At 52.2% G+C, this 22882-nt stretch overlaps 8 protein-coding genes across 8 annotated transcripts; 4 read left to right on the plus strand and 4 right to left on the minus strand.

The window, feature by feature from the left end:
• Nucleotides 1-1107: 1107 nt before the first annotated feature.
• CKM354_000503600 (uncharacterized protein) lies at nucleotides 1108-2494 on the plus strand (the record flags this gene model as incomplete). Its single annotated transcript, XM_044800292.1, has 3 exons — nucleotides 1108-1471; nucleotides 1525-1935; nucleotides 1989-2494. 3 exons carry the CDS (start codon nucleotides 1108-1110, stop codon nucleotides 2492-2494), a joined length of 1281 nt encoding a protein of 426 aa, XP_044656227.1.
• Nucleotides 2495-3895: 1401 nt separating this feature from the next.
• Nucleotides 3896-4385, plus strand: CKM354_000503700 (DNA-directed RNA polymerase core subunit RPB8; the record flags this gene model as incomplete). Its single annotated transcript, XM_044800293.1, has 2 exons — nucleotides 3896-4218; nucleotides 4280-4385. The coding sequence occupies 2 exons, from the start codon at nucleotides 3896-3898 to the stop codon at nucleotides 4383-4385; spliced, it is 429 nt and encodes a 142-aa protein (XP_044656228.1).
• A 1144-nt stretch (nucleotides 4386-5529) lies between these two features.
• Nucleotides 5530-8364, plus strand: CKM354_000503800 (uncharacterized protein; the record flags this gene model as incomplete). The annotated part of the gene is made up of 1 exon (XM_044800294.1): nucleotides 5530-8364. One exon carries the CDS (start codon nucleotides 5530-5532, stop codon nucleotides 8362-8364), a length of 2835 nt encoding a protein of 944 aa, XP_044656229.1.
• Nucleotides 8365-8713: 349 nt separating this feature from the next.
• Nucleotides 8714-10121, minus strand: CKM354_000503900 (uncharacterized protein; the record flags this gene model as incomplete). Its single annotated transcript, XM_044800295.1, has 3 exons — nucleotides 8714-9095; nucleotides 9165-9526; nucleotides 9585-10121. 3 exons carry the CDS (start codon nucleotides 10119-10121, stop codon nucleotides 8714-8716), a joined length of 1281 nt encoding a protein of 426 aa, XP_044656230.1.
• A 2443-nt stretch (nucleotides 10122-12564) lies between these two features.
• CKM354_000504000 (uncharacterized protein) lies at nucleotides 12565-12931 on the minus strand (the record flags this gene model as incomplete). Its single annotated transcript, XM_044800296.1, has 2 exons — nucleotides 12565-12786; nucleotides 12842-12931. 2 exons carry the CDS (start codon nucleotides 12929-12931, stop codon nucleotides 12565-12567), a joined length of 312 nt encoding a protein of 103 aa, XP_044656231.1.
• Nucleotides 12932-13233: 302 nt separating this feature from the next.
• On the minus strand, nucleotides 13234-19721 carry CKM354_000504100 (uncharacterized protein; the record flags this gene model as incomplete). Its single annotated transcript, XM_044800297.1, has 4 exons — nucleotides 13234-14298; nucleotides 14356-15319; nucleotides 15372-16754; nucleotides 16804-19721. The coding sequence occupies 4 exons, from the start codon at nucleotides 19719-19721 to the stop codon at nucleotides 13234-13236; spliced, it is 6330 nt and encodes a 2109-aa protein (XP_044656232.1).
• Nucleotides 19722-20456: 735 nt separating this feature from the next.
• CKM354_000504200 (uncharacterized protein) lies at nucleotides 20457-21572 on the plus strand (the record flags this gene model as incomplete). The annotated part of the gene is made up of 1 exon (XM_044800298.1): nucleotides 20457-21572. The coding sequence occupies one exon, from the start codon at nucleotides 20457-20459 to the stop codon at nucleotides 21570-21572; it is 1116 nt and encodes a 371-aa protein (XP_044656233.1).
• A 169-nt stretch (nucleotides 21573-21741) lies between these two features.
• CKM354_000504300 (uncharacterized protein) lies at nucleotides 21742-22459 on the minus strand (the record flags this gene model as incomplete). The annotated part of the gene is made up of 2 exons (XM_044800299.1): nucleotides 21742-22152; nucleotides 22205-22459. 2 exons carry the CDS (start codon nucleotides 22457-22459, stop codon nucleotides 21742-21744), a joined length of 666 nt encoding a protein of 221 aa, XP_044656234.1.
• Between the last annotated feature and the right edge of the window lie 423 nt (nucleotides 22460-22882).

Below are 22882 nucleotides of genomic sequence, written 5' to 3' on the forward strand. Positions count from 1 at the left end.
ATTTCGTGTCGCGCACGCCACACAACGTCAAGCAGCAAGCCGAGGCAAGCCACCGACAGAGCTTGTCTTGCGCCAGGCGCTCCCAAGAAGCCATGGCGACGCCTTCGCGTTCTATACGAGCATGGTCGGCTAATCAGGCCTCTTCTGATATTTATGAACTCTTATGCAGAATACAACATGTTCAAATTATGACCATCTCATACGGGCCAGCGCGGCAAGCACCCGGCAGCGAAGGTGTGGGCGAAGGACAATGTCAATACGCTGCGCCACTCCCCACCCCAGTTATTCCCCAGATGACAATCTAGAAGGTGTGGATACTAGAACTTCTTGCCCGGCAGTCATAGCGTATGCTACAAAGGTAGGGTCGCTTCCTGTTGTGCACGTTGGAGAGGCGCAATTGGGTGGATATGACTGGTGCACTCGGCTCAGGTACTAGTTTGCTTTTCCAAGGCGTGCCAGACCTCTACGCATCGCGATGCAAAGCTGATCGAGAACTCGGAGTGTTTGAATCGCACAATTTTAGTGGCGGTCCGGTGTGACGCTGCTGATGAACCAGCTGCTGCGACGTCCGAGGCTGAATGCTCCTACAAAGTCTAAAACAAGCTTAAACGTCGATCTCCTTCTTATTCTGGTTGACCTCGTGGAGAACGTCTCCTGCCGCGTGAGCCTGAATTAATGTCTATGGGGTTCAAGCGAACCAAACAAGGGCTTACATCGACAGGTGGCTCCCAAAGTCCCCCACCGATGGCTGATCCGGTGCCACGAACGACCAACCAGAAGCAATGTATTTGCAAACAAGTCCCCGGCACTGTTGATGCATGCCTTGTGATGGCCGTAGGCCAAGCTTGTGTCATCTACCAATGCGTGAGTGGTTGCTCCCCATGAAGCGGCACCAGTTGCACGGTTCCCCGACATCAGCGAACTCAATACTCTGCCATCATGAGGAGCAATAGGCTGCCTGGCGCGTCCCTCGGTGTACCATCGCCACTAGACACGCCAGTCAATATGTATAAGTATTCTCGGTGATCTGCACAATCTCTTCCTCTGTCCCAGCGCACTTTTCTTCCAACGACCTTGCAAAATCTACCACTCGAGACAATTGCAATCATGAAGGGCGTCATCTTGTCATCGCTTGTCGCTTCGGCGGCGGCTTTCCCCTTTGTTATGGACGTTCCTGGCGTCGACAGCACAGCAATCCAGGCAGAGCGAAAACGTATCCGACGACAGCAACCTGGACAAGGACCTGGCTCTGCAGCAGAGTGCCCATTCAACGCCAACCATGTGCCTGCTGCTCCAGTCACTGCGCAATACCCATACAACAACGCGAAGAACGGAAAGAAGGGTAATGAGAAGGGAGGATATCAAGTGCCTGCTCCTGGTGACACCGCTCACCAGTTCCGCGCACCAAACCCACAGACCGATATCAGAGGACCTTGCCCAGGCTTGAACGTCGCAGCGAACCACAACTTCTGTATGGACTTGCCTCACCAGCCTCAATAATGTGTGCTAACGATTGAATTTCAGTGGCCCATGACGGTATCACAACCTTCAACGAGCTCGTTGATGCTCAGCAAAACATTTACAATGTCGGCTACGATTTGGCGAATCTGCTGGCTCTTCTCGGTCTCACCCTCACCGACGGCGATCTTGTCACCATGAAGCTCTCGATTGGTTGCGACGCCACTTCAAGAACATCTTTCAACCCAATCCTCACTGGATCTGAGCCTGGTCTCGATGGCCACAACAAGTTCGAGGCAGACACATCGTTGACCCGTAACGATTATTTCACTGGCAAGGGTGACAACTTCCGATTCAACGGCACCCTCTTTGGCATGATGACCGAAACCACCGGTGGCAACTACGATCTTCAAGGCCTGGCCAAATACCGTGAGCAGCGATGGTTCCAGTCGAGAGATGAGAACCCCAACTTCTACTGTAAGGTGTCCCTGCTATTGCTTGTTGTGATTAATTGCTAACGCACGTCACAGTCGGTCCCTTCAGCTTGCTGCTGTTCGGTGCCGCCTCGTTCTTGTACGAGCTGATGCCTTCCGGCACCCGCGGCTATGCTCCCGACTTCGAGACTATCTCTTCTTTCTTCGGTGCTCAGCGCGAAGCCGACGGAACTTACACTTTCAACAACGCCGAGCAAATTCCACCAAACTGGACCAACCGTGTTGACCCATACGACAACCAGAAGGTCGTTGCAGAGATCCTGAAGATGTACTTGCTCCACCCAGTGGAGTTCGGCGGTAACACTGCAGATGGTACCTTCAACGTCATCAACTTCTCCAACATCATCAAGGAGGGCAAGCTTGAGCCAAACTTGGATCCAAAGGTTGCTTCCTGCTTGCTATACATGCTTGCGACCGAGCGCGTGCCTTCATATTTGAACGGCATTCTTACACCTTCGGTTGAGGCCTTGTCTCTGGTTCTGACCAAGTTGTCTGGAACTAGCTTTGCCAACTTGGGTTGTCCACGCCCACTCACGAAGTAGAGGCGCAAAGTAGAGGCGCAAAGTAAAGGGAGACGAGAGGACGATGCTATGCACTGCTACCGCATAATCTTGTGGCTGCATCGAAAATTCGAAGGAGATTTTGTAAATAAATCTGAGAAGTGTATGAATTCATGAACATAATTTCCGACTACAAACGCACACTCTGAACCATTCCGCGATACTCTGTTATCGTCTGTTCTTCCTTTACCACCTGCCTGAAATGCTTGCGCATCTGTGTTGCAAGGATGCCCACATTTGTCACCTCAACATGTTTTGCGCAAAAAAGGCAGAAGAGTCTCGATGATCTTCTGTCTAGCATCATGGTGACACGGCTCTCTACTTACCCCTCATCAGAAACTACTCGAGAGAAGAAGGCCAGCGTGTTGCTGTGTGTCAGACAGCTCAGATCAGAGATCTTGCTGCAGCCTTCCAAGGTGCTGCTCTGCCAGCGCAGTGGTTTCCGAAAGAGGAAATGCGCTCTGGTACGAAGTGACAACGACTAGCAAAATCACGAGATCTTGCGATTGATCCTCACTAGACCTCACATGTAATGTACCTCTTGTTTTTAGATAGATGAACGGCTTGATGGAAATAGATGTGAAGTCAAGACAAGAAGTGGCGACCACGCGAGACGTTAATGCAAGCAATTCTGAGCCGCGAGATCTTCTTGGGCGGCGTTTCGTGGCGGGTGCTTGGTGCTTTGGTATGTAGCGGCATATACCGTTGGAGGACGGAACGGGAATGGTAGGTAGGGTGGTGCGATCGCTCGCGCTTTGTATAAGGGTGGCGACACGCGAGAAATGGTGAGAGGAAGACGAGCTTGGTGAGAGAAGTGCAGTGCGTGTGAGAGGTAAACGAATGAAGGGGAATATGTGAAGTGAGGATTGTGTATGTGTATGTATGGATGCCACTCATCGGATTTTGACCTCGCGAAAACTCACTTCTTGAGGCGACGAGCTCTTCATTCTCTGTGGCTCGCTCAGCTGCCTTTACCGATGACCATAATCGGATCACAAATTGCTGTGTTTCCTTCGATCAAGTGGGTATGGCATGTATCTTGCGAGTTGCTGAAGTATCTTGGAAGCGTTCATTCGCACGGTAGCTCGAGCCGTTTTCGATGTTCTACAATCGGCTCTCGTCGTTTCGAGCTGTACTCCGGTTGTAACGTATGCTAGCGATAGAGCTCCTTTTTCGCGTTCGAATAATTGGAAATGCGTTGAGATGGAAGCGACATTCGGTGATGGAACGTGAAGAAAGAGAAGACCGCCTTCTGCAGAGAGGCAGATCGGGTAAACTGCGGCCCGGTCCAGGCCTTCGAGTGAACCTCTCCAAAGCTTGTGAGACCAAAATAATTCTCGACGCGACAACAAACGATCCCTCTCACAACATTTTCCCAAGAACATGGCGGACGCGCAACTCTACGAAGAGACCTTTCAGGTCACGACCCTGATCGACCAGACCTACGATCGCGTGCACCGCCTTCTCGGAACGTCGCACGATAGCACGACCTCCATCACACTCGACATTAACAGCGAACTGTACCCGATCGGCAATGGCGAATCGTTTAATATGCTAGTCGCCAGCACGCTGAATCTGGACGGCACGAAAGATGAGGCGCAAGGGTGGAGGCCGAAGAATGATGCGCCGAGCCTGGCGGACATGTGGGATTACGTGTGTTATGGGAAGGTGTACAAGGTGGAGGACCCGGAAGACGGGGATCGGATGTGAGTATTTGAACGCGGCTCCCGGGATCATAGGGTCGCAGTGCTGATTAAGACGATGCAGAAAGGTGTATGTGTCGTTTGGCGGTCTGCTCATGTGCCTGGATGGGCCGTACAAGAAGCTGAGCCCGCTGAAAATTGAGTATGTGTATATGCTGCTCAAGAAATGAGAGGGCTTGTCGTTGAAGGAACATATGCGCATGTCGCGGACGACGTGTTCGAGAATTGATGGGAAGGGCCGAGTTGATGGGCAAGATGGCGTGCCATTGAGAAGCCGGTCAAAACACATGCTGGACGCGATCGAGAGCGTGATCGGGAACGCGGCATTCCACGACGTGCATATCGCGACGATTCTACTCTCGACAACTCGAAGTGCCATGGATGTTGAACGCTGGACCTCCGTCACAAGCATCGGCGACACTACGCAAGACGAGCGAGGAGAGGAATGAAGCTCGCACTGAATTTATCAATCAGTAGAATCAGGGATTCGGGCTTCGATCACGTCCAGGCGATTGGAAGATAGCAAGCCATAGCAGATACCGACAAACGGTCCGCTAAAGGCACGTCAACAAGACTAGCACGCACTTGAGCCCAAGTGGTCTCATTGGACTGTGTCTTGAACAGGCGATGTGGTGAACGTGAGTGGAGGAGCGGACTACCATCGGTCCCCGAAGCCCGAGAGCGTCAACTTCACGCTGCTTTGCGACGACAAGTGCCCATGCAACGAAGTGTTCTCATGGTGATTTTTCGACTTCCCTGCTACTGTTTCAGACGAATTTGAGTCAGTGGTCTTGAGTTTGATAGCTCACGCGAGACCATGCTTCCTCTTATCGATAGTGAGTGATTGTGCTGCACTCTTTGATCGTATTCGTATTCGAGTCTCCCCTCTTGAGGGCTCTGCAGGGTCAATATCACCTCTGATATGCGAACCAAGGCCTATGACTGCAATGCGGTACAGCAAGACGGCAGATTGCTGGCGTAGCCTGGCTATGCAACTAATGTCGAGTTGTACAAGTTGTGCTTTCGGCAAGTGTCTGCCGAAACCCAATGAAGACGCATATCGCGTCACTCGCGTGGCAGCTGGGCGTGTGGAGAAGTGGCCTGGCATGCCACCTGCCTCACCACCGCTTCCTTTCTGCTGACACACTTCACGAATACGACAAACACCTCGGACTCCGGCGGACACGTATCGCATGGTCAGAGCCATGTCGCACGTCCTCCTCGCACCGCCCGCCACGACATAGCGACCGCGTCCGAGCACCCGAGGCCGTCTTGGGCCACTCTTTGTGGAGCGATCAGGCAGCGAAAGACGAGATGGAAGCGGTCAACAATGTCTCCTACATCCCGTCGGCAATGGACTTGCTGCTCGTGGTCCCGCGGCTTGCTCAGCGAGCCGGGAACTTCGCCCTGTACCATATGCCCGAAGCTGTGGACAACATCGCCGGCAAGATCTGGAGCGGCAGCATGATACCCGATCCCACCACCCACCATACCATTGCCAACTCCACCATATCCAATGCCGGCACTGCCTTTGTGCAGACGACGGCCTCAGCATTGGAGTCTTCACTCAAGGATGCTTTCACCCAGGGCAGCGACGAGTCGGGCTCGTTCTTGATGGGAGTTGCGGCTGGCATGGGAAAGCTGAAGAACTTTGGAGGCATCTTCTCATACATGACTTCGCGATGGGCGTTGACGACATTCACCGCCGCCGTGTTGCTCAATCGCACGCAATTCTATGCCTCATCCCGCGAGCACCTGCGGTTGCGCTTCCACATGCGACTTGCGCTGTACCTCGTCCCAATCCTCGCTTTCCTGACTCAGATGCTGCACATCCTGCAGGCTCTAAGATGCCAGACTTCTCCGGACTTCCCGCAACTACGATACGGCGATCCATTGAAGAACCTCACCATCGATTTCGCAGCGGAAGGAGGCTTCTTGTATCGCTTAAGCTCCACATTGCTGTTCTGGCAAGACGATGCTCAATGCTGTCATGCCAGATCAATGTCTCTGGTTGGCATGGGCGATGACAAGAGTGCTTTGAGGGGATCCATGTCCATGCTCTACTGGTTCTTCCTGACCTTGTGTACGAGTCAGCTTTTCGAGACCTTGGCATGCGCTTTGCAAGGCAGAATCCCCAAGCCGGAAACGGGCATGACGATTTTTGAGCACTCTCTGGCATTTGCCGAATGCGAAGCCATGATCAGTAGCGCACTCGGGTTCGGCGTGTTTGGCCTATCAAAGAGCGGAAGTTCTGGCTCAACAACTAGTTCTGGCCCTCTATTGAGCAGATCTGAAATCATGCAACGACTGAATGTCCCTCCTGAAGTTCTGCTGGTATGTCTGATATCCTGCTTCAGCCATATCAGCAGTGCCTCCCTTGCTGTCGCTGGTATTCGAGACAAAGTACGGCTCATGAACACGGCTGTTTGGGCATGCTGTTATATGTCCGCTCTCATCTGGAGTTTTACCAAGATCCTCATTGGCGATGCCGACGACTCGGATCTCGGCTTCCTCAGATTCCCAACGGTCATGCTTGTAGGCTTCGTTCCTCACATCACAATACTCACTGGCATCTTGGTCTGTGGCGCTATCTATGGAGTAGCTTTCTTAGTGACTGCTTTCTCCATTCCGCGCGAGACAGCCGAGAATTTTTCTCTGCGGCAACGCTTCGCCTGGGCATATAACAATCTCCAGGCCAATGTTCAATTCTCGCAGAGCTCGGCAATTCGCATACAGATGTCGGAGGATGTCTATACCATGCTACTCAAAATTGGCTTCAATGTATTGACTGCAGCTAGTGAAGCAGTCTACCTGAATGAAGGCAGCCGCATCCATATTGCGCCTATGACTTGGCTCGAGCAAAAGCGCATCGATGAGTTAGCATCGGAAATGGATCGACGCGCTACTCCAGCTGTGCCTTCAGAGCTTCTCGACTCTGGTATTGCTAGGGGCGTCAACTTCGTTGATCATCAGAATCTTGCGATTAGCCAATCGCCGTATGCGCGAGAGCGCAAGTCGAAGCCTGCAAAGACTGGAGCCGAGAAACAGAACGCCGCCGAAATGGACACCGGATTGGGCATAACACAGCGTAGAAGCCGCATGCAATTGACTTTCGATTTCATTGCCGGAATAATGGGCCTCACACTCAGCCTTCAAGCACATATCTTGCTGAGCTTGCTGCGCAAGCTAGGCATTGAGCGTCGGCCTTCATGGCTGCTCAAAGTTGCAGGCATCGCAGAGGGCCAACGAAAACCTTCGGCACATTTTCGCAGCAAGCGGTCGGACCCCTTAGATTTCTACGTGCTGGGCGATGACGGTAGCCTGAAACTGCCACTGGACAACAATGTCGACGTTGAAGTGGAAACCAGACGTATGATGATGCGAAGAGGCATATACGAGGACGAACAGCACCTCAGCAACGATCTCTACAAGTGGTGGAGAGGTGGAGGCTGGTACGGCGAGCTCGATGCTAGCGGAGACTATGCCGCTAGCGTGGCTGACGATGATGATGTCACGAGCGTAATATCTATGAGCACGAATGCTAGCACTAATGGCGAAGATGAATCGGATAGTGGGAGGAGGACTCCTACTCAAAAGGATCCATACGGCGGCCGGTTCAGCAGGGAGTCTTCTGTCACGACGGATGGCGGCGTTGATCTAAGCTCGCTTTCGAGGTTGCTCAACCCGCAAAGCTCGACTGATCGAGAAGAGGCCAGGCTATTGTCATACAGCTTGCAGTCTGATCGTCCCATGACGCGGAGTCAGTACCGTCGGAATCAGGACCGCACTCGTGCAGAGCTCCTCAGCGGCTTGCGCAGCAGTTCATCAGCCAGAGAAGGCACTTTTCCCTCCTTATCCAATGCAGAGGACGAAGAGCGAGATCTCGAACACTTCATCCTTTCCCAACGTTCGAAAGCCAAAGCTCGGGCGAAACGTGCTGGCACCTGGGAAGCGGGTGCGGAGGGCATGGGCGAGGGCGGACCGCAGTGCGTGGTGTGCCAGTGTTCTCCTCGCACGATACTGGTATGGCCTTGCGGATGTTTGAGTATGTGCGACGATTGTCGTGTTGGCTTAGCGGCGAGGAACTATACAAAGTGCATTTGCTGTCGCACAGATATCGCGGCGTATTCAAGGTTGTATGTACCTTAGGTCTTGCACATTTTACGGCAGCGCAGACATTAGAGAGCGTGTTTTCGAATCGATGCATATTTCACGATGTCGCTACTTTCCTTGTGTTATATCAAGTGTTATGTTCGGTGCGAATGAGTGAGTGAGACTTCCGCTACCACTTGCGCTGAACGAAGCTGGAGCGTATTTGATTGGAGAAGAAATGTCATAATTCGTTTGAATATACTGTTATCTGCTCTCGACGTGCTGTTGTTTCCTGTCGATGTACTGTTGGTATCTGGCAATAACGCTGCCGCCCTTGTCCTGCAAACTGTTGAGATCGGCAGCAAAGCTGCAAACTACATGATATCCAGTTCAATCAAAGCTGGACCTAATAACTTCCTGCGGGATAGGCCGTCGGGCTGGGAACATTGGGTGCGATGTACCTCACATAGTTTGACTTTTCTGTGTTCCAGGTCGTGGACGAGTCGACTGTACTGGTATTGCTCACAAGCTGATCGGCTGTGGATCTCTGGGAGTGCAATGATGTCCAGAGTGGTTGTATGCCCTTGCCCCAAAGGCGTCTTGCCAGTCCTGCCGTTGCCGGCATGCAGCATGTGATGATCGAAGCATTGAGTTCGACCACGCCTAGTAGTCCAGCTGGAGAGAAGTCGTAGGTGGGGTTTGTCGTGTTTTCGGTCTGCTTGAGGAGGACAATGCGGACTACGCTGCATGCGGTGACTAAAGCGCCGATTGCGAAGGTTGCGAGTAAGCTAGAGCGAGAAAATTAGTCGAGGTCTTTTGGTCGAGATATGTCACACTGGGGAGAAAGCGATACATACCCCAACTTGCGAGGACCTGATACGCGGAGTTTCATAATTCGTGATATTGGCATAATCAGAACGGCCAGATCGAGGACCAGATTGACAGAAGCGAACCCATAATGAAGTCCTGTCGAATTCAAGCACGTTGCCTGCGGCCGGAGCGTGAGGTCCCAGTACGCAGCGATAGGTCGGCATGCCAGAGTCACAGTGGTACATGAGACAATGATTGCAACGGACAACATCGCCGCCAGGCCGTAGCAGGTGAAATGGAACCAGGTCCGACCGTCGAATGGGGGCCAAATACGCAGATACAAGCAGACCAAGCTAAGTTTGGTGCCGAAGATGACCATGAAGAGCGCGACTTGGCCAGCCAGGAACCACTATTTGATGATGATTTAGCATGTTTATGGTTGTCTGTGGGGCCAATGCTTTCGGTACCTTTAGATATGTCTTGATCTGTAATGGTGACAATTCGTACAAATCCTGCCCAGACCCGTTCTTGACAGTGTATTGTGACACAACAAACATGGCGATCGTGGGAATGATAAGTAGCGCGACAATGTAATCGTCCGCTTTGTAGCCGGCGCCTGACAAGGCCGGGCAGCGTGAGAGCATGCGAGCGATCACAAAGGCCATGGCCAAGGAGAACAGGATAGGCGCCGCATGTCTGGTATAGTGAGATCGATTCCTGATCGGTTTGTTACAAGCGTCGGCTCGGTACTTGGCCGCTTTGAGCTGGTCTGCAAAGGCACAGGTCGAAGTCACACAGTCCGTCAGAGCCTGGCTCATCACCACATCGTTGCAGTAGCATGAGTTCTGGGGCAGACATTGAAATTCCGTGAGTATCTTGACACCGCATTCTAGGGCGCATTGCGGCGGAGCGGCCGTGGTGATGCTGCTTTGAGGTAAAGCCTCTCCCAACACGGAGGATGGAAAGACGAAAGCGAGGAGGAGCAAGGGAGCGAATGCGAGCATTGTGCCTGAAGAGAGGCGCGAGAGTTCTCCACCGCCCCAGGCACATCCTTACTGTTCATCTTTATGTCTTGCAGAAATGCGGAGAATTATTGCGCGATTCGTGAGTGAGTGCCGAGTGCTTGTCCTTCTGTATGGTTATGACTTCGCATGCAGCGGTGGCGTGCAGCCAAGATGCACCGAGAGCACCGCTCGTATCGGGCGACTGCTGCGTTGTGTAGAGGACGGCCCTTCTTCACTCCTTCTTTCGTCAGAGTGCCGACGGGGAGCTGGGCGGACCGAGGCGGAAGACGGCCCGCTCGAGTCAGTCTTCACTTGACCTTATTCGTGCCTTGCACAATCTTCCCAATCTGCAACATGCCGTCTGTGGTCGGTATACCGAACCCACAAATAGAACAACTCTAAGCAGACCTCACTCGAGCCGCAGTCGGGACGGCACACCCGGTTTGATCAACGTCGCCCGTCCTGTACATCCTACTCGTGGAAGTCTCTATCGTGCGACAACCACCAAAGGTCTACAGAGTCGTCGGAGTCTTTTCCGGAATACGAATACCAAGGAGTGGTAGATCAGTTCAATCCGCCCTCCACAAGTGGCAACTCGCTGTAGCGTCCCGCCAAGGCGTTGCTTCTATGACTAGCTCTACTCCAACCAGCCAATCGCCATATATACCTCGAAGCTTCGCACTGGTTTCGAGCGCCCCATCTCCATTCTTGAAGATGCTTCGACAGAAGAGATGACTTCAGTGTTGGCTTGCACTCGTCTACAAGATACTGTAGCAGCGTCATGACACGGAACTTCCAAAGAAGGGTCAAGTAGCATCAAATGCTGAAACAACAGTCTAGTGATCAATCGTGCTTGGAGGTTCAACAGTGATCCTCATTTGGCTGGTTCGACTATGAGATATCCTCCTAAAGATGCTGGGCTGTGATAACCGTCTCTGCGGAGAACAGTCCGTACATTACCTACACTGTACCATACTCCAACTACGAATTGTGAGAGATATCACCGGTCAGCTGGACGATCGTTCTGGCCTCTCTTGTTGCAAGATCTGCGAGAAGCAGGACTGCCCAGCTCTCCCCGCAAGTTCGGATCGTTGCAAGCCTCCCGTTAAGGCAATGTTACGACTAGTTAGCTCTTCTTCAAGCAAGCTCTCGGCATGAACGCCAAGAAGCCTTGCGAGGGGCTAGCTCAGCCTCTCTCCATGTTGGGAAGATGGGGCGATCGTACTTCCCTTCTGCTTGTACTCTTCTGAGGGTAACAAGGTGGCTGGTACGAATACAGGATACCTGCAAAAGATGCGCAGATCGTCTGTCCACGACAAGTAGAATTCAGTCTGCGCTGCGTCAGACATGCATTTCGACTGGAACATGTGAGAGTGACGTCGCCGGTGAGCTCGATGGCCCTTCAACTTGGTGGCGATTTTCAGATGCTACGAACGGTTAACTTACACCTATAAATGCACAAAGGGGGCGCACCAAGTCGGGAGAATATCAAGATTTGGCAAAGAGCATCCATCACAGTGTCGTACGCCTGCCTCGTAGAGTTCAATCATTGCCGGCTAGCGCCTGTCGTACTGCCACCTGCGGAGTTCTGGCCGGAAGTAACCCGTCGGGTTGCCCACTCTTCCAGGGGCCCAGCTACCATCCGTATCGAACCTCCAAAACCATTGATGATGATTCATGGGATACATCTCACCGTTCCAGAACGTCCAACAGTCACCAGGCCACTGTTGTGCCCAAGGAGAGGCGTAGTCTTCTGGTGGCCACATGTCATATTGCGGATAGTTTGTGCCTTGTGGGTACCCCCAATCGCCGTGAAGCTATGATCCGAGTCAGTCATCAAGTACCAAGATGCTGCAAGTCTTGAGAGAATGTACACTTTGGAAGGGCACGTAATCGGGATCCCGTCGAGCAACTAAATGGGTTGGTACATAAGTCCCGTTTATGTACCACTCTCCGCTAGGCATGATCCTGGAGAGAGGTTTCTGCTGGTTAAGGTGCAACGATGCGGGTAGATGCAGGGATGCTCAGCTCGGTCACCGTCTTTGTTGCTGCTGTTTTTTTTTTTTGAATACTAGAACAGGGCAGGGACATGATATATGTTCGCAGCGGACCACAAACTGCAGTGAACGTTGTGCGTGGCACTCCCATATCTATCATCGATAGAGGGAGCAATATAGATCATCTCTAATTGACGTGAATGCAGTGAATGATAACCACAAGAAAAGATTGAAACACCTTCACAAGAGTTACTACTACCTGCATATCATTTGTCGCGCTGGACTTTGTGCGGAGGTTGAACACCTGAGCGACAGTGCTCGCCGAAATCCCCAGAAGTTGTACCACTTGGCTATAGAATATTGCGGATTGGCATGATACCAACAGCAAGAAGAATCCAGGGCATACTCAATCACATTAAACAAGTTGCTTTTAGCAAGCCATGTCGCTATCTCCTACCCTCCGGCAAAGGCCACCATTGATCCCACTCGTACTCATGGTTCAAAAACCACGGATTCTCTACAGCGTACATATTTCCATTATCGAAACCCCAAGTCCGATAGGGGTAATCAGGCACGAACATTGGCATCATGCTATGGTCTTCACTTGACCAGTCGCCATACTGAGGATAGTTGGCGCCCTGTGGATAAGCTAGATCGGAATACCATAGCTGTTATGGGTCAGATCGAGAAGGAAGTGTCACATTTGTGCATGGCAGTGCTTACGCTTTGGAAAGGGACATAGTTTGGGTCTCGACGGGTCACCCAATTCGATGGAACCAGCTGCCCGTCGATGTACCAGTCTCCCGTCGGCATGATGTTCGAGTTGCGGATCGAGAAGGAATCAGAACAAGTGGTATCTGAGGTAGTCAAGTAATGGAAGTGCATCTTCAGAGACAAGGCGGAGTACTATATGCGCTGGCGCCACTGTGGTGAATACATCCCGAGCAAATCTCAAGAAGGCATCGTTTCGCAATGTGCAATGTGAACAGTATATATCGCACCACGCGTCTATGAAACCCGCTATCTAATCAAGAAATTGTTGCCTCGCCACACCTTTATCAACGCTGCAAATGCCCACCCATCGCCATCATTGGAACCCTGGTTGTGCTAGACCATTATAGTCCTGCCAGCGCTCCGTTGAGCGCAGACAACTTCGCATCTCCCTCAGCAGACGTGAGTTCCGCAAGAACTTCGTTGAACAGACCACCCACCCTCTCCACCACATTAGCTCCGAGAGCTCGACTATCCCACTCCAGCTTGATCCGATGACCACCGGCCGCTGTCTTCTGCACTTCCACGTACAGGGCATAATTGAAGGTCATGAAGACTTGGCTTTGTGCCATAACGATCCATCGCATATGGTTCACGTCCGAGCCAGCTGGGGCAGGTTCGAAAGGCTGGTAGCAATAGAGCATCTTGGCCATGCCGCCTTTGTTCGCTCGATCCCAGCCAAGGGTGCCTTCGTAGATATCATCCAGATTGACGTTTCCGTGCTCTGTAGTATCCCAGAAATCGGACTGTGTTGTCTTGAGAAATTTCGCGATAGTGGTCGATGCGCTCAGTTGCGAGCGGAAGGGCAAGAAGTTTGCACAGGTACCATTGACGGTTTGCGGGTTTGCGATGTCAGCATTACGACCAGTAATCAGGTCATCGACCAAGACGTCGTGTGAAGATGTGATGTTGGCGACGACCAGAGCGTTGACTGCTTGGAAGACGGTAGATGCTGTGACACCAAATCGCAGAGCGATGGCATCGACATCGGCGGCGATAGTGGCGAAGCCTTTGCTGTCTGTGGCGAGTCGGTCTGGTAAACCTGATTTTGGCGTGTAGTCTTGGAGCATCTGCTTCCAATAGCCCAGACTTCTGTTGCGATCTTGCTGTGTTACCCATTCAATATAGTTCCTGAATGGATTGACGCCAGGATGCACAGGATCATTGCGTGCCAATGCTGTAAATTGCTCATCAAAGATTCGAAGCAACGTTCCGTCGTAAGATCCATGGCTGACTTTGATGCAGAGTGACAGTCGGCCCGTCGAGCTGTGCACGAGCAGCTTATAAGCGATCATAGCTTTGCCCACAGTGAAGTCACTCTTGCGCAAGTCGTCAATGAGGGCATGCTTTTCGTCCTCTGAGCCATACGTGGTCGCGCTCCAGTCAAGCGTGGAAGTTTTCAATATGATCTGCAACATCATTTAGCTGACTGCAAACATGCTGTAATTTTAACGAACATCACTTACTTGATACCATTTCGTTCCGTGAGCTGAAGACGCTGGGCAGTACGTGGCCCGCAGTATCTGGTTGCGCGCTGTAAGGCTCTGTGTCACGCGCAGCCAGTGCTCCAGATCGAAATCAGAAGGAAGATCACGGCACACGACAAGGTTCCAGTATTGTTCAGCTTCGAAGCCTCGGGAAAGGAATTCTGACTGGCCAGGACCACAGGGATAGACATCCTCCACATCGCCTTCATAGTTGAGATCCGCTTCCTCAATGGCGTACTTGACCAGTGCTGGTATCTCGAAGACTTTTGTCCTCTCAGTCAAAGCATTGGCAACCAAAAGATTCAGATGTCGAGCTTGGTCGGCCAGAAGTGGATTCGCAAGAATCTTGGCAACAGAGACACTGTAACCCGTTCTTCGGCATTCCGACGCAACGTTAATGGCGGCGATGGAGTCGCCCCCAAAAGCGAGGAAGTCTGAGTTGGCGCCAATAGAGCTTACAGGACTGTCAAGCACTGCCGCCCATGCTTGCTGAAGAACAATCTCCTCGGCAGTGGAAGCGGATAGAAATTGCGACTTCGGTACACTTTGTGGGCTGTACGATGCCGCTTGTGTCTTGTCGAGTGCTTCTGCATATGCTGTGAGTTGCTTCCTGTTTGCCTTACCAGAAGGCAGGGTTGGGAAGGCCGTGTATGGCAGGAATAAAGCTGGCATCATGTAATGGGACAAGGTGCCCGCTTCCAAGCTTTGCGCCAGACCTTTGATGGCGTCCAGACGCTGTTCGGCGCCTAGCAGGGTTGGCAAGCCAGCTTCTCTATCGCCTTTGAAGATGCAGAAAGCGACAAGCTGTCGTTTGTGACTGAGTTCCGCAACCGTCACAACGACGGCGTCAAGTTCACCAGTGCGCTCAATAGCATTTTCGATCTCACCAAGTTCAATGCGAAAGCCGTTGAGCTTGACTTGGTTATCCTTTCGTCCGTAACAGCTGCAGAAACATGTGTCAGCGGGTGCAAATGATCAAGTGAGGCTTTCCTTACGTGAGGGAACCATCGTGAGCCCACGATGCAAGGTCTCCGGTGCGATACCATCGCTCGCCGTTGGCAAGCTCAATGAAAGACAACCTGGTCTGCTCAGCCCGATTGAGGTAGCCATTGGCTAGCTGAGGTCCAGCTACGCAAAGCTCGCCGACGTCGCCATCGGCTACCGGCTCAATGCTTGTCGCGTCTGGTCGCACGATGAGAGCCTGGACGTGCAGCATGGGGAAACCTATACTGTTCAGATCACCACCCGGCTGGACTTTAGAAACTGTCATCAAGATGGTTGCCTCAGTTGGTCCATAGCCGTTGTATACATCGACTTTCTCCGCCCAAGAGAGAATGTTCATGTCGATCTTCTCTCCACAAACATTGAGGACCTTGAGGCCGGGAACATCAGCCGGCCCATTCCTGATCAATTTGGTAATGGTGGGCGTGAGCATGACCTGATTGATGTTCATTCTGTTGATGTGTCCGGTAAGATTAGAGAGCATATCGTCCTGCGGTGCCACGCACAGCGTGCCACCTGCGGAGAAAATAGTGAACACATCGTAGTACGAAGCATCGAACACGTAGTTCAGCACCCAGAGTGCAACCCAGTCCGGGGTGACGTTCGTAGCTTGAATCATGCCTATAGTAGCGGCCACGACTGCAGAGTGAGGCACCAGAACACCCTTGGGCAATCCCGTAGAACCTGATGTGTATATGGCGTAAGCCGTGCTGCTGGGCGAGAGACCAGCAACCCTGATGTCTTCGCTCGAGTAGTGTTCGAGGTACAGGTCTGGCAGAACGATAGCATCGCAGCCGAAATCGTGACATGCCTGTTGGTGTGTAGTATCTGCGACTGCGCGCCGAGCAGCGACATCTTTGACTATGAAGGCATTCCGTTCGCGAGGGTTGGCCGGATCCATAGGTGTAAAAGCTGCACCAGCTTTCAGAATGCCGAGTATGGCAACGAGGACGTCCTTCGACTTCTCCATATACAGTGGAATTAGTTCACCAGGCGTGACGCCCTGATCAGTGAGCCATCTGCAGAACTTGTTGGACGCTGCATTTATCTCAGCGTAAGTCCATTCTTGACCATCGCTGTGGCGCACAGCGACCTTTGAAGGCTTTTCAGCTGCGATATCCTCAAAGGCAGCGTGTGCAAGACCAAACTCGGGTGCGGGGCCGGGTTGAGCGCTCGGAAGCACAATGTACTCATCACAATCGGAGTCTGCAGGAGTTAGGTCGGCTTCCGCGTCACTAAGACTGTCCAGCTGCATCGACCGAAGGACGTCGACAAAGGCCTCCAGAATTTTCTTCGCCTGGGCATGATCAATTCCAGCAGGAGCGAGCAACTTCGCACATGAGGGATTACTTTCGTCAATCTCAAGGGTTATATATCTGACAGATCGTTAGTAGCGGTGGTTTTCAAGAGTATGGGCAGGCTTACTGTGTAAAATTATCCTCGTGCCAAACAACGGGAGCTAGCGGAGTGTCGAAGGAAAACTCTTGCAGTGTGATTAAGATGTTGACCATCGTGTTGAAGGCACCAGGGGACTTTCCTGCTGCCGAAAGAGCTTGGCGAAGTCCGTATTGACCGTGCTCTGACAAAGTCCAGAGATTGTCCTGCGTCTTCCTGGCTCGTATTGCTGCGGAAATTTTTGGGTCGTGCCTGACTCTCAATGGAACTACGCTCATTGTCGGTCCGTTCAGTGTCATGATTCCTTCCACAGGCGCATCTCTTCCAGACATTGCACTCAAGAAAGTGACATCCTTTGACCCAAGAAGCCTCATTAGAGTCATTGCCCATGCTTCGAGTACAGAAGCACCTAGTGTGGCACCCGTGGACTGGCAGAACTCTGTGAGCAAGTTTCCAATATCTGCTTCGAACCTTTGTGGCTTAAGTTCATCGCCGTTCAGCAGGAAGTATGTGTCAGGCGCATTCTTGAGATAGTCTTGCCAAAACGTATCCGATTTGAAATCGTTTGAGTTGATGTGAGCCACAAATTTGCTGAACGGCACCCTGGCTAGTGGCTGTTGGCCTTGCAGGACCGAGATAGCATCCTGAAAAAGAAATTGGCTTGACCAGTAATCGAACAGGGCATGATGCATGACAAGTATCAAAAGGTCGTCATCCAGGAAAGCTGCTTTGACAAGTGGACCAGATATAGGCAAAGTGCTCTCAGCAAGCGATTGACGAGCTTGCTCTAGACTTATACCGCGAAATTGTGATACGTTGAGAGGCTGTCGTCGCTTCACTACCTGAACAAAGCTACGCTTCCACGGCACGAACCCAGTGCGGAAGATCGCGTGTTGCGCTATGATCGTGTTGAGAGCTTGCGTGACCTGAGTGGGAGTGACACCGTTCAACCGATATACTCTTTGGTACCAATGATTGGCATTACCCAGCATGGTGTCGGCCAGAATGCCAGTCTGAAGAGGGGTGGCCGGATATGCATCGTCCCATGTGACGGGATCCCGTGCAAAGCCTTCTGGCAGGAGAGAAAAAGGCACATATTCCTTGGTGCTCTGCGGGTCGATCAATTTTTGCCACCCCAGCAGCTGATCAAGACTGTCAGACTGCAAGATATCGGCGGCAGAAATGTCAAGAGACACTTCTCGAAGTCGCGTAGCCAGAAAGATAGCCTTGAGAGACGAGCCGCCCAGGTCCTGAAAGGAACTGGTCAGATCTACGTGCTCTGGGTATAGTTGAAGAACATCAGCGAGGATCTTCAGCAGAACTTCAAAGCCTGGTCCGGAACGATGGCAGTTCAGCAAGGAAGATGGAGCCGATTTGTGCGTCGCCAATGCCACCAGCTCATTGGTACCTTTTGTTTGAATAAGTGTCCTCAATGCGGCCAGATCAGTCTTGCCATTGACATTGAGAGGCATTGCTTGGAGTTCAAGCCAGTATTGCGGGATGGCGTACGAAGGCAGCTTGCTACGAAGGATCGTTCGCAGCTCCTGTACCAACATCGACCACTTGACATCGCGGTCCGGGATAATGGCAGCGACTAAGGCGTTCTGACCCTGGACAGTGACAGATACGACAGCCGAGCTGATAACTTCGCCGTGGAGCTGTATGTAATTGTGAGATTCTTCCGGCTCCACGCGATGTCCCTCGATCTTGGTTTGCTGATCGATACGTCCTAGAAGTTCCATGCACCCATCTGGCCTTAGAACGACCATATCGCCAGTGCGATACAAGCGGCCTTGTCCATAAGGGTTGGAAACAAATGCTTCTTTCGTTTTGTCTGGCAAATTCAAGTACCCGTTGGCTAGTTGATCTCCACCAAGACAAAGTTCGCCCGGGACATTTGTCGGCACGGCTTCGTCACTACCTGGCTGCAGGATGTATGGAACTGTGCTGTCAGATGGCCAGCCCAACAGGGACCCTGGTCTACCCTTCGAGAGAGTTGATCGCATGCTCAGCTGCGTACATTCGCTGAGTCCGTAGGCGCTGACTAGCTCAACCCTTCCCGCCCACGTGTCGACAATGGCATCGCTGATCTTCTCTCCACCCAGAGTGATGCGTTTCACAGATTTGGGCAAGTGCTCGGGCTTCAAAATGTTCAAGAGGCTAGGGGTTATCTCCAACGATCGAAGGGCCAGTCTCGAGATTGTTGTGCTCAGATTGACAGTAATGGATGTCTTGCTAGCCACGTATAAAGTGCCGCCGCGTATGATCGTTCCCAGAATTGTCCGCTGAGCTGCGCTGAAGCTCGGAGAATGAAGCAGGAGACTTTTGTGATTCTTCGATGACTCGAGCAAAGGCATTGAAAGCAGACCGGTGCAAGCAGCAAAGTGCGAGACAAGTACACCTTTGGGCTTTCCAGAAGTACCAGATGTGTAGATGACGTACGCAGTGTCTGAAGGTGCCTGATAGTCCGCATGAAACTGATCAAGACCAGCTATGCTGTCCGACTGCAGAGGAAGGGCTTCGAAGTCAATCTCATCGCATTCCTCGTGCATGAAACCAGCTGTGGTCTTGTCCACGAGCACAAATCGCGCTTTGGTGTCTCGCACGATCATACGGTTGCGCTCCTCGGGGGCGTCAGGGGATAATAAGGTATATGCGGCGCCGGTCTTGAGAACTGCGAGCATGGCAACCACAAGGTGCGAAGTGCGAGACATGTTGATAGGCACAATGCTACCTCGACCGCAGATCAACTGCGCAGCAGCAGAACTCGCCTGGCGTTCCAACTCCCGATAAGACATCTGACCAGTAGCTTCACATTCAATGGCTATGCTGTCGGCAACAAGCCCCGCTCTTTCTTGGATATGGCGATGCACGAGCATGGACTTTTGCCCGTCGGCCGGCCAATTGACGGCGCCCGAGGCCAAATTTTTCGGTACGATTCGTCCCATGATCGGTGTTGTCGAGTGCAAAGATGTGTTACGAGTAGCAGATGCAAAGCTTTTGCTATCAAAGATGCTCAGGCACTGAATTGTCTTCTAGCGTGGGCAGCTAGAGGGCACTCATCGTATGATATATGTATTCTCATGATCTCGCTGAGCCTCTCCACACAACGACGAGCTGATTCAATCTGCCTGTTGATCCTGATCCCAAATCGTATATGCTCGGGGTGTCCGGCAGCCCAGCCCGAGTCCGTCATGACTGCTCATGTCTAGACAGGCGGGTCTGAGCGATAGTAGGAGCCATACCAACATGGCAAAGGGCCTCTCGGAGCGAGGCGAAGTCGATGGCTTCGCTCCAGGTCGAACATAGCCAAGCACATTGTTACCAGATTCCGTTGGTTCTCTGTATAGAAATTGGAGGAATGGTAAGCTTCGCGCACCAGCCATCCAGCCGCTCCTGTTGCTACGTGATCCCTCAGCGCAATACAACATTATGGCCGGTGAGCCTAGAACCGGTGTGAACGCTGGAGTCTGACCAGACCGGCGTGCAGGGCTACAGGTGGGCTGTGGCTAGGTCCCGTCGTCTGACTTACCACGTGGTCTTGGTCACATCTCTCAGCTTATGACCCTCTGCCAGGGCTCTCACGACCTGAAATGGCAAGAGCTCCGGCTCTATAAGATACCAGATGTTCACGACGTCTAATTGCATGAGCAACGCCAACCCAACAAGATCTTCTCTTAACGATGTCCACGATTTCCCGCAGCATGCCGACGGCACAATTGATTACCCGATCAAACGAGACCATGGAGAATGCCGGAGTAGGCAGCAGCTCAATTCAGTTTCGACAGCAGGAGTCCCCCAGCCCTAGCGCTTCAGAGATCCAATGTCGATTGCTGATGGCGCCGATTCATCCTTTGGACAAGCTCGTTATTGGCGGCCATTATCCCGTCAAACCGATCTACAAGCATATGGACGAAGAAATTCTTGGTTATGATGGTGTAGCCGAAGTCCTTGCTGTCGGAGCACAGGTCGACGACCTGCACACCGGCGACCTGGTGCTGCCATCTAAATTTGGACTCGGCACGTGGCGAACTTACGCCAACTTTCAGCGTTCCGAACTTCAAAAGATCCCTCGTATCAACGACCTCCGGTTTGCAGCCATCCTACGCGTGTCGGTCATGCCCGCCTATTTTCTTGTTGAAGATATGGCAACGCTGCGACCCGGAGAGTACATCATCCAGAATGCCGGGACATCTGTCGTGGCTCAGATGGTGATACAGTTCGCCCGCAGGCGCGGTCTCAAGACAATCAATGTCATTCGAGATCGCGATCAGGCAAGTAGGATCATGATTCAAACGGCTCTGCATCAGCTTGGTGCAGACACTGTGGTCACAGAGAGCGATCTGCTCCACAATAGTTCTTCGATCCTGGAGAACAAGAAAATCGCTCTGGCGGTTGACTCAGTCTTCGGTCATTCCGGACGTGCCCTGATGAAGGCCCTAACCGCCGGCGGAACGTATGTACAGCTTGGCTTTCTGGGCGGTAGCCAAGAGACGCTGGATCTGGAGCCTAACGACATATTTGGGAGACAGATCGTCTTGCGGGCTTTCCGAGGCTCTGCTCAGCTATCATCGCGATCCTTGGACCAGCAGCAAGCCTTGTGCGACTGGCTCGTGCAACTGTTCAATGACGGCGAGATCCTTCTGCCGCCACTGGGTTTCACAGACGTTCGCTGGAGCGGTGAAAACGGAGCCAATGAGGTTTTGGAGGCCATTAGAAATGCACAAGTTGGAGGAATTGGTCAGCGCAAGCCAATGATTCTGTTCGAGATGCAGGACGACTCAGTAGAGGATGTGTAGCACGAAGACATGCGTAGCTGATGTTGAAAGAAGACGGGGGAACGGAGTCATGGCGGGAGCGGGCCGCGAAATTGGCAGTGCAAGCAAGGATCATTCCTCGTGTGCTACATTCCATCTTCCTTCAATCCTTATATCATCCTCGTCCTCATCATCCCCTCCATTATGGGTCTCAAGTACGCGGCACAGTCGGCGTCACCGACTTTCTCAGCGATTCCATCAACCCCTCGGGCCGAATTGGCTGATCATCATCAATTCTAAGCGCCCGAATAACCCTTGCAATGAGTGCATACGTGCCCAAGATGATTAGGCACTCGACCAGCTCAGCATTTGAGAGGATTCCCAGCGCATCTCTGATTGTCTCCTCCGCATTCGTGTACTCGATGAGCTGCTCATCTACCAGGCGCAGTATGACCCTGTCTCGCTCGGACCAAGGGCCTTCGCCATCCACAATGCTCTGGGCACTGCATCCCATGGCATCAATCTTCGCCTGTGGCATCTCGTAAAGCTCCGCCACTGGTAGATTGACATCATATTCGTACTTTGCCTTCAAGGTTGTGGCAGTACGAAGAACAATCAGTTGCTGAACAGCTGTCAGGTGAAGTGAGAGTCTGCTAAATGATGTGACCGCTTACCCAGTCGAGCAACTGCACGGTGCGTGCTTCGCCATTGAAGCAGCTACCAATTACTCCCATCAGGTGCGGAAACAAACCCTCGGAATGGGCAAGCAAATGGAAAATGTTGCGCCTGAACGGCAAGACTTTCAATTTCTCGGCAATTGCAGGTGGCGCTGTGGCAGCGTCGACATAAGGCACCAGCGATGTCTTTCTGAATGGATCGAGCTGATCCTTTGTCGGCGCCGGGCTGCTGTATTCGGGTCCGGAAGACATGATGAAGATGCTTTGTGGCTCCAAGAGTTGTGAATGGATCGTGTGAAGGTGCGGAAGACTTTCAAAAATGCAGCACTTTATATGGTCAGCTTGTACCACTCAGAAGCTGCATTACTAATCGCGGATACGACTCTAGCCAAGGCACACAGCCGGAGAAGCTCGCGAGGACCGACATTACTACTTTGAGGAAGATGCCGGTGGTATGATCTCACTTCGTATCTCGACCAACAGCTGAAATCCTTCTTCGCGCGGCATTTCGCGTGGCTTTGTGGGCACATTGTACCGGTCAAAGATTGTACGACCAACGAACGCGTCTGATCGTGCAACAAGGAATGGAAGTATGGAGGCTGACATTCAGGCAAGAAGCAGCACGTCGACGACAACGGTGTCTGTCACACGTTGTCATGATGGACGTTGATTTAC

This window comes from Cercospora kikuchii, assembly GCF_019650295.1.
Source record: "Cercospora kikuchii DNA, contig_00003, whole genome shotgun sequence".
NCBI classification, from domain to species: domain Eukaryota; kingdom Fungi; phylum Ascomycota; class Dothideomycetes; order Mycosphaerellales; family Mycosphaerellaceae; genus Cercospora; species Cercospora kikuchii.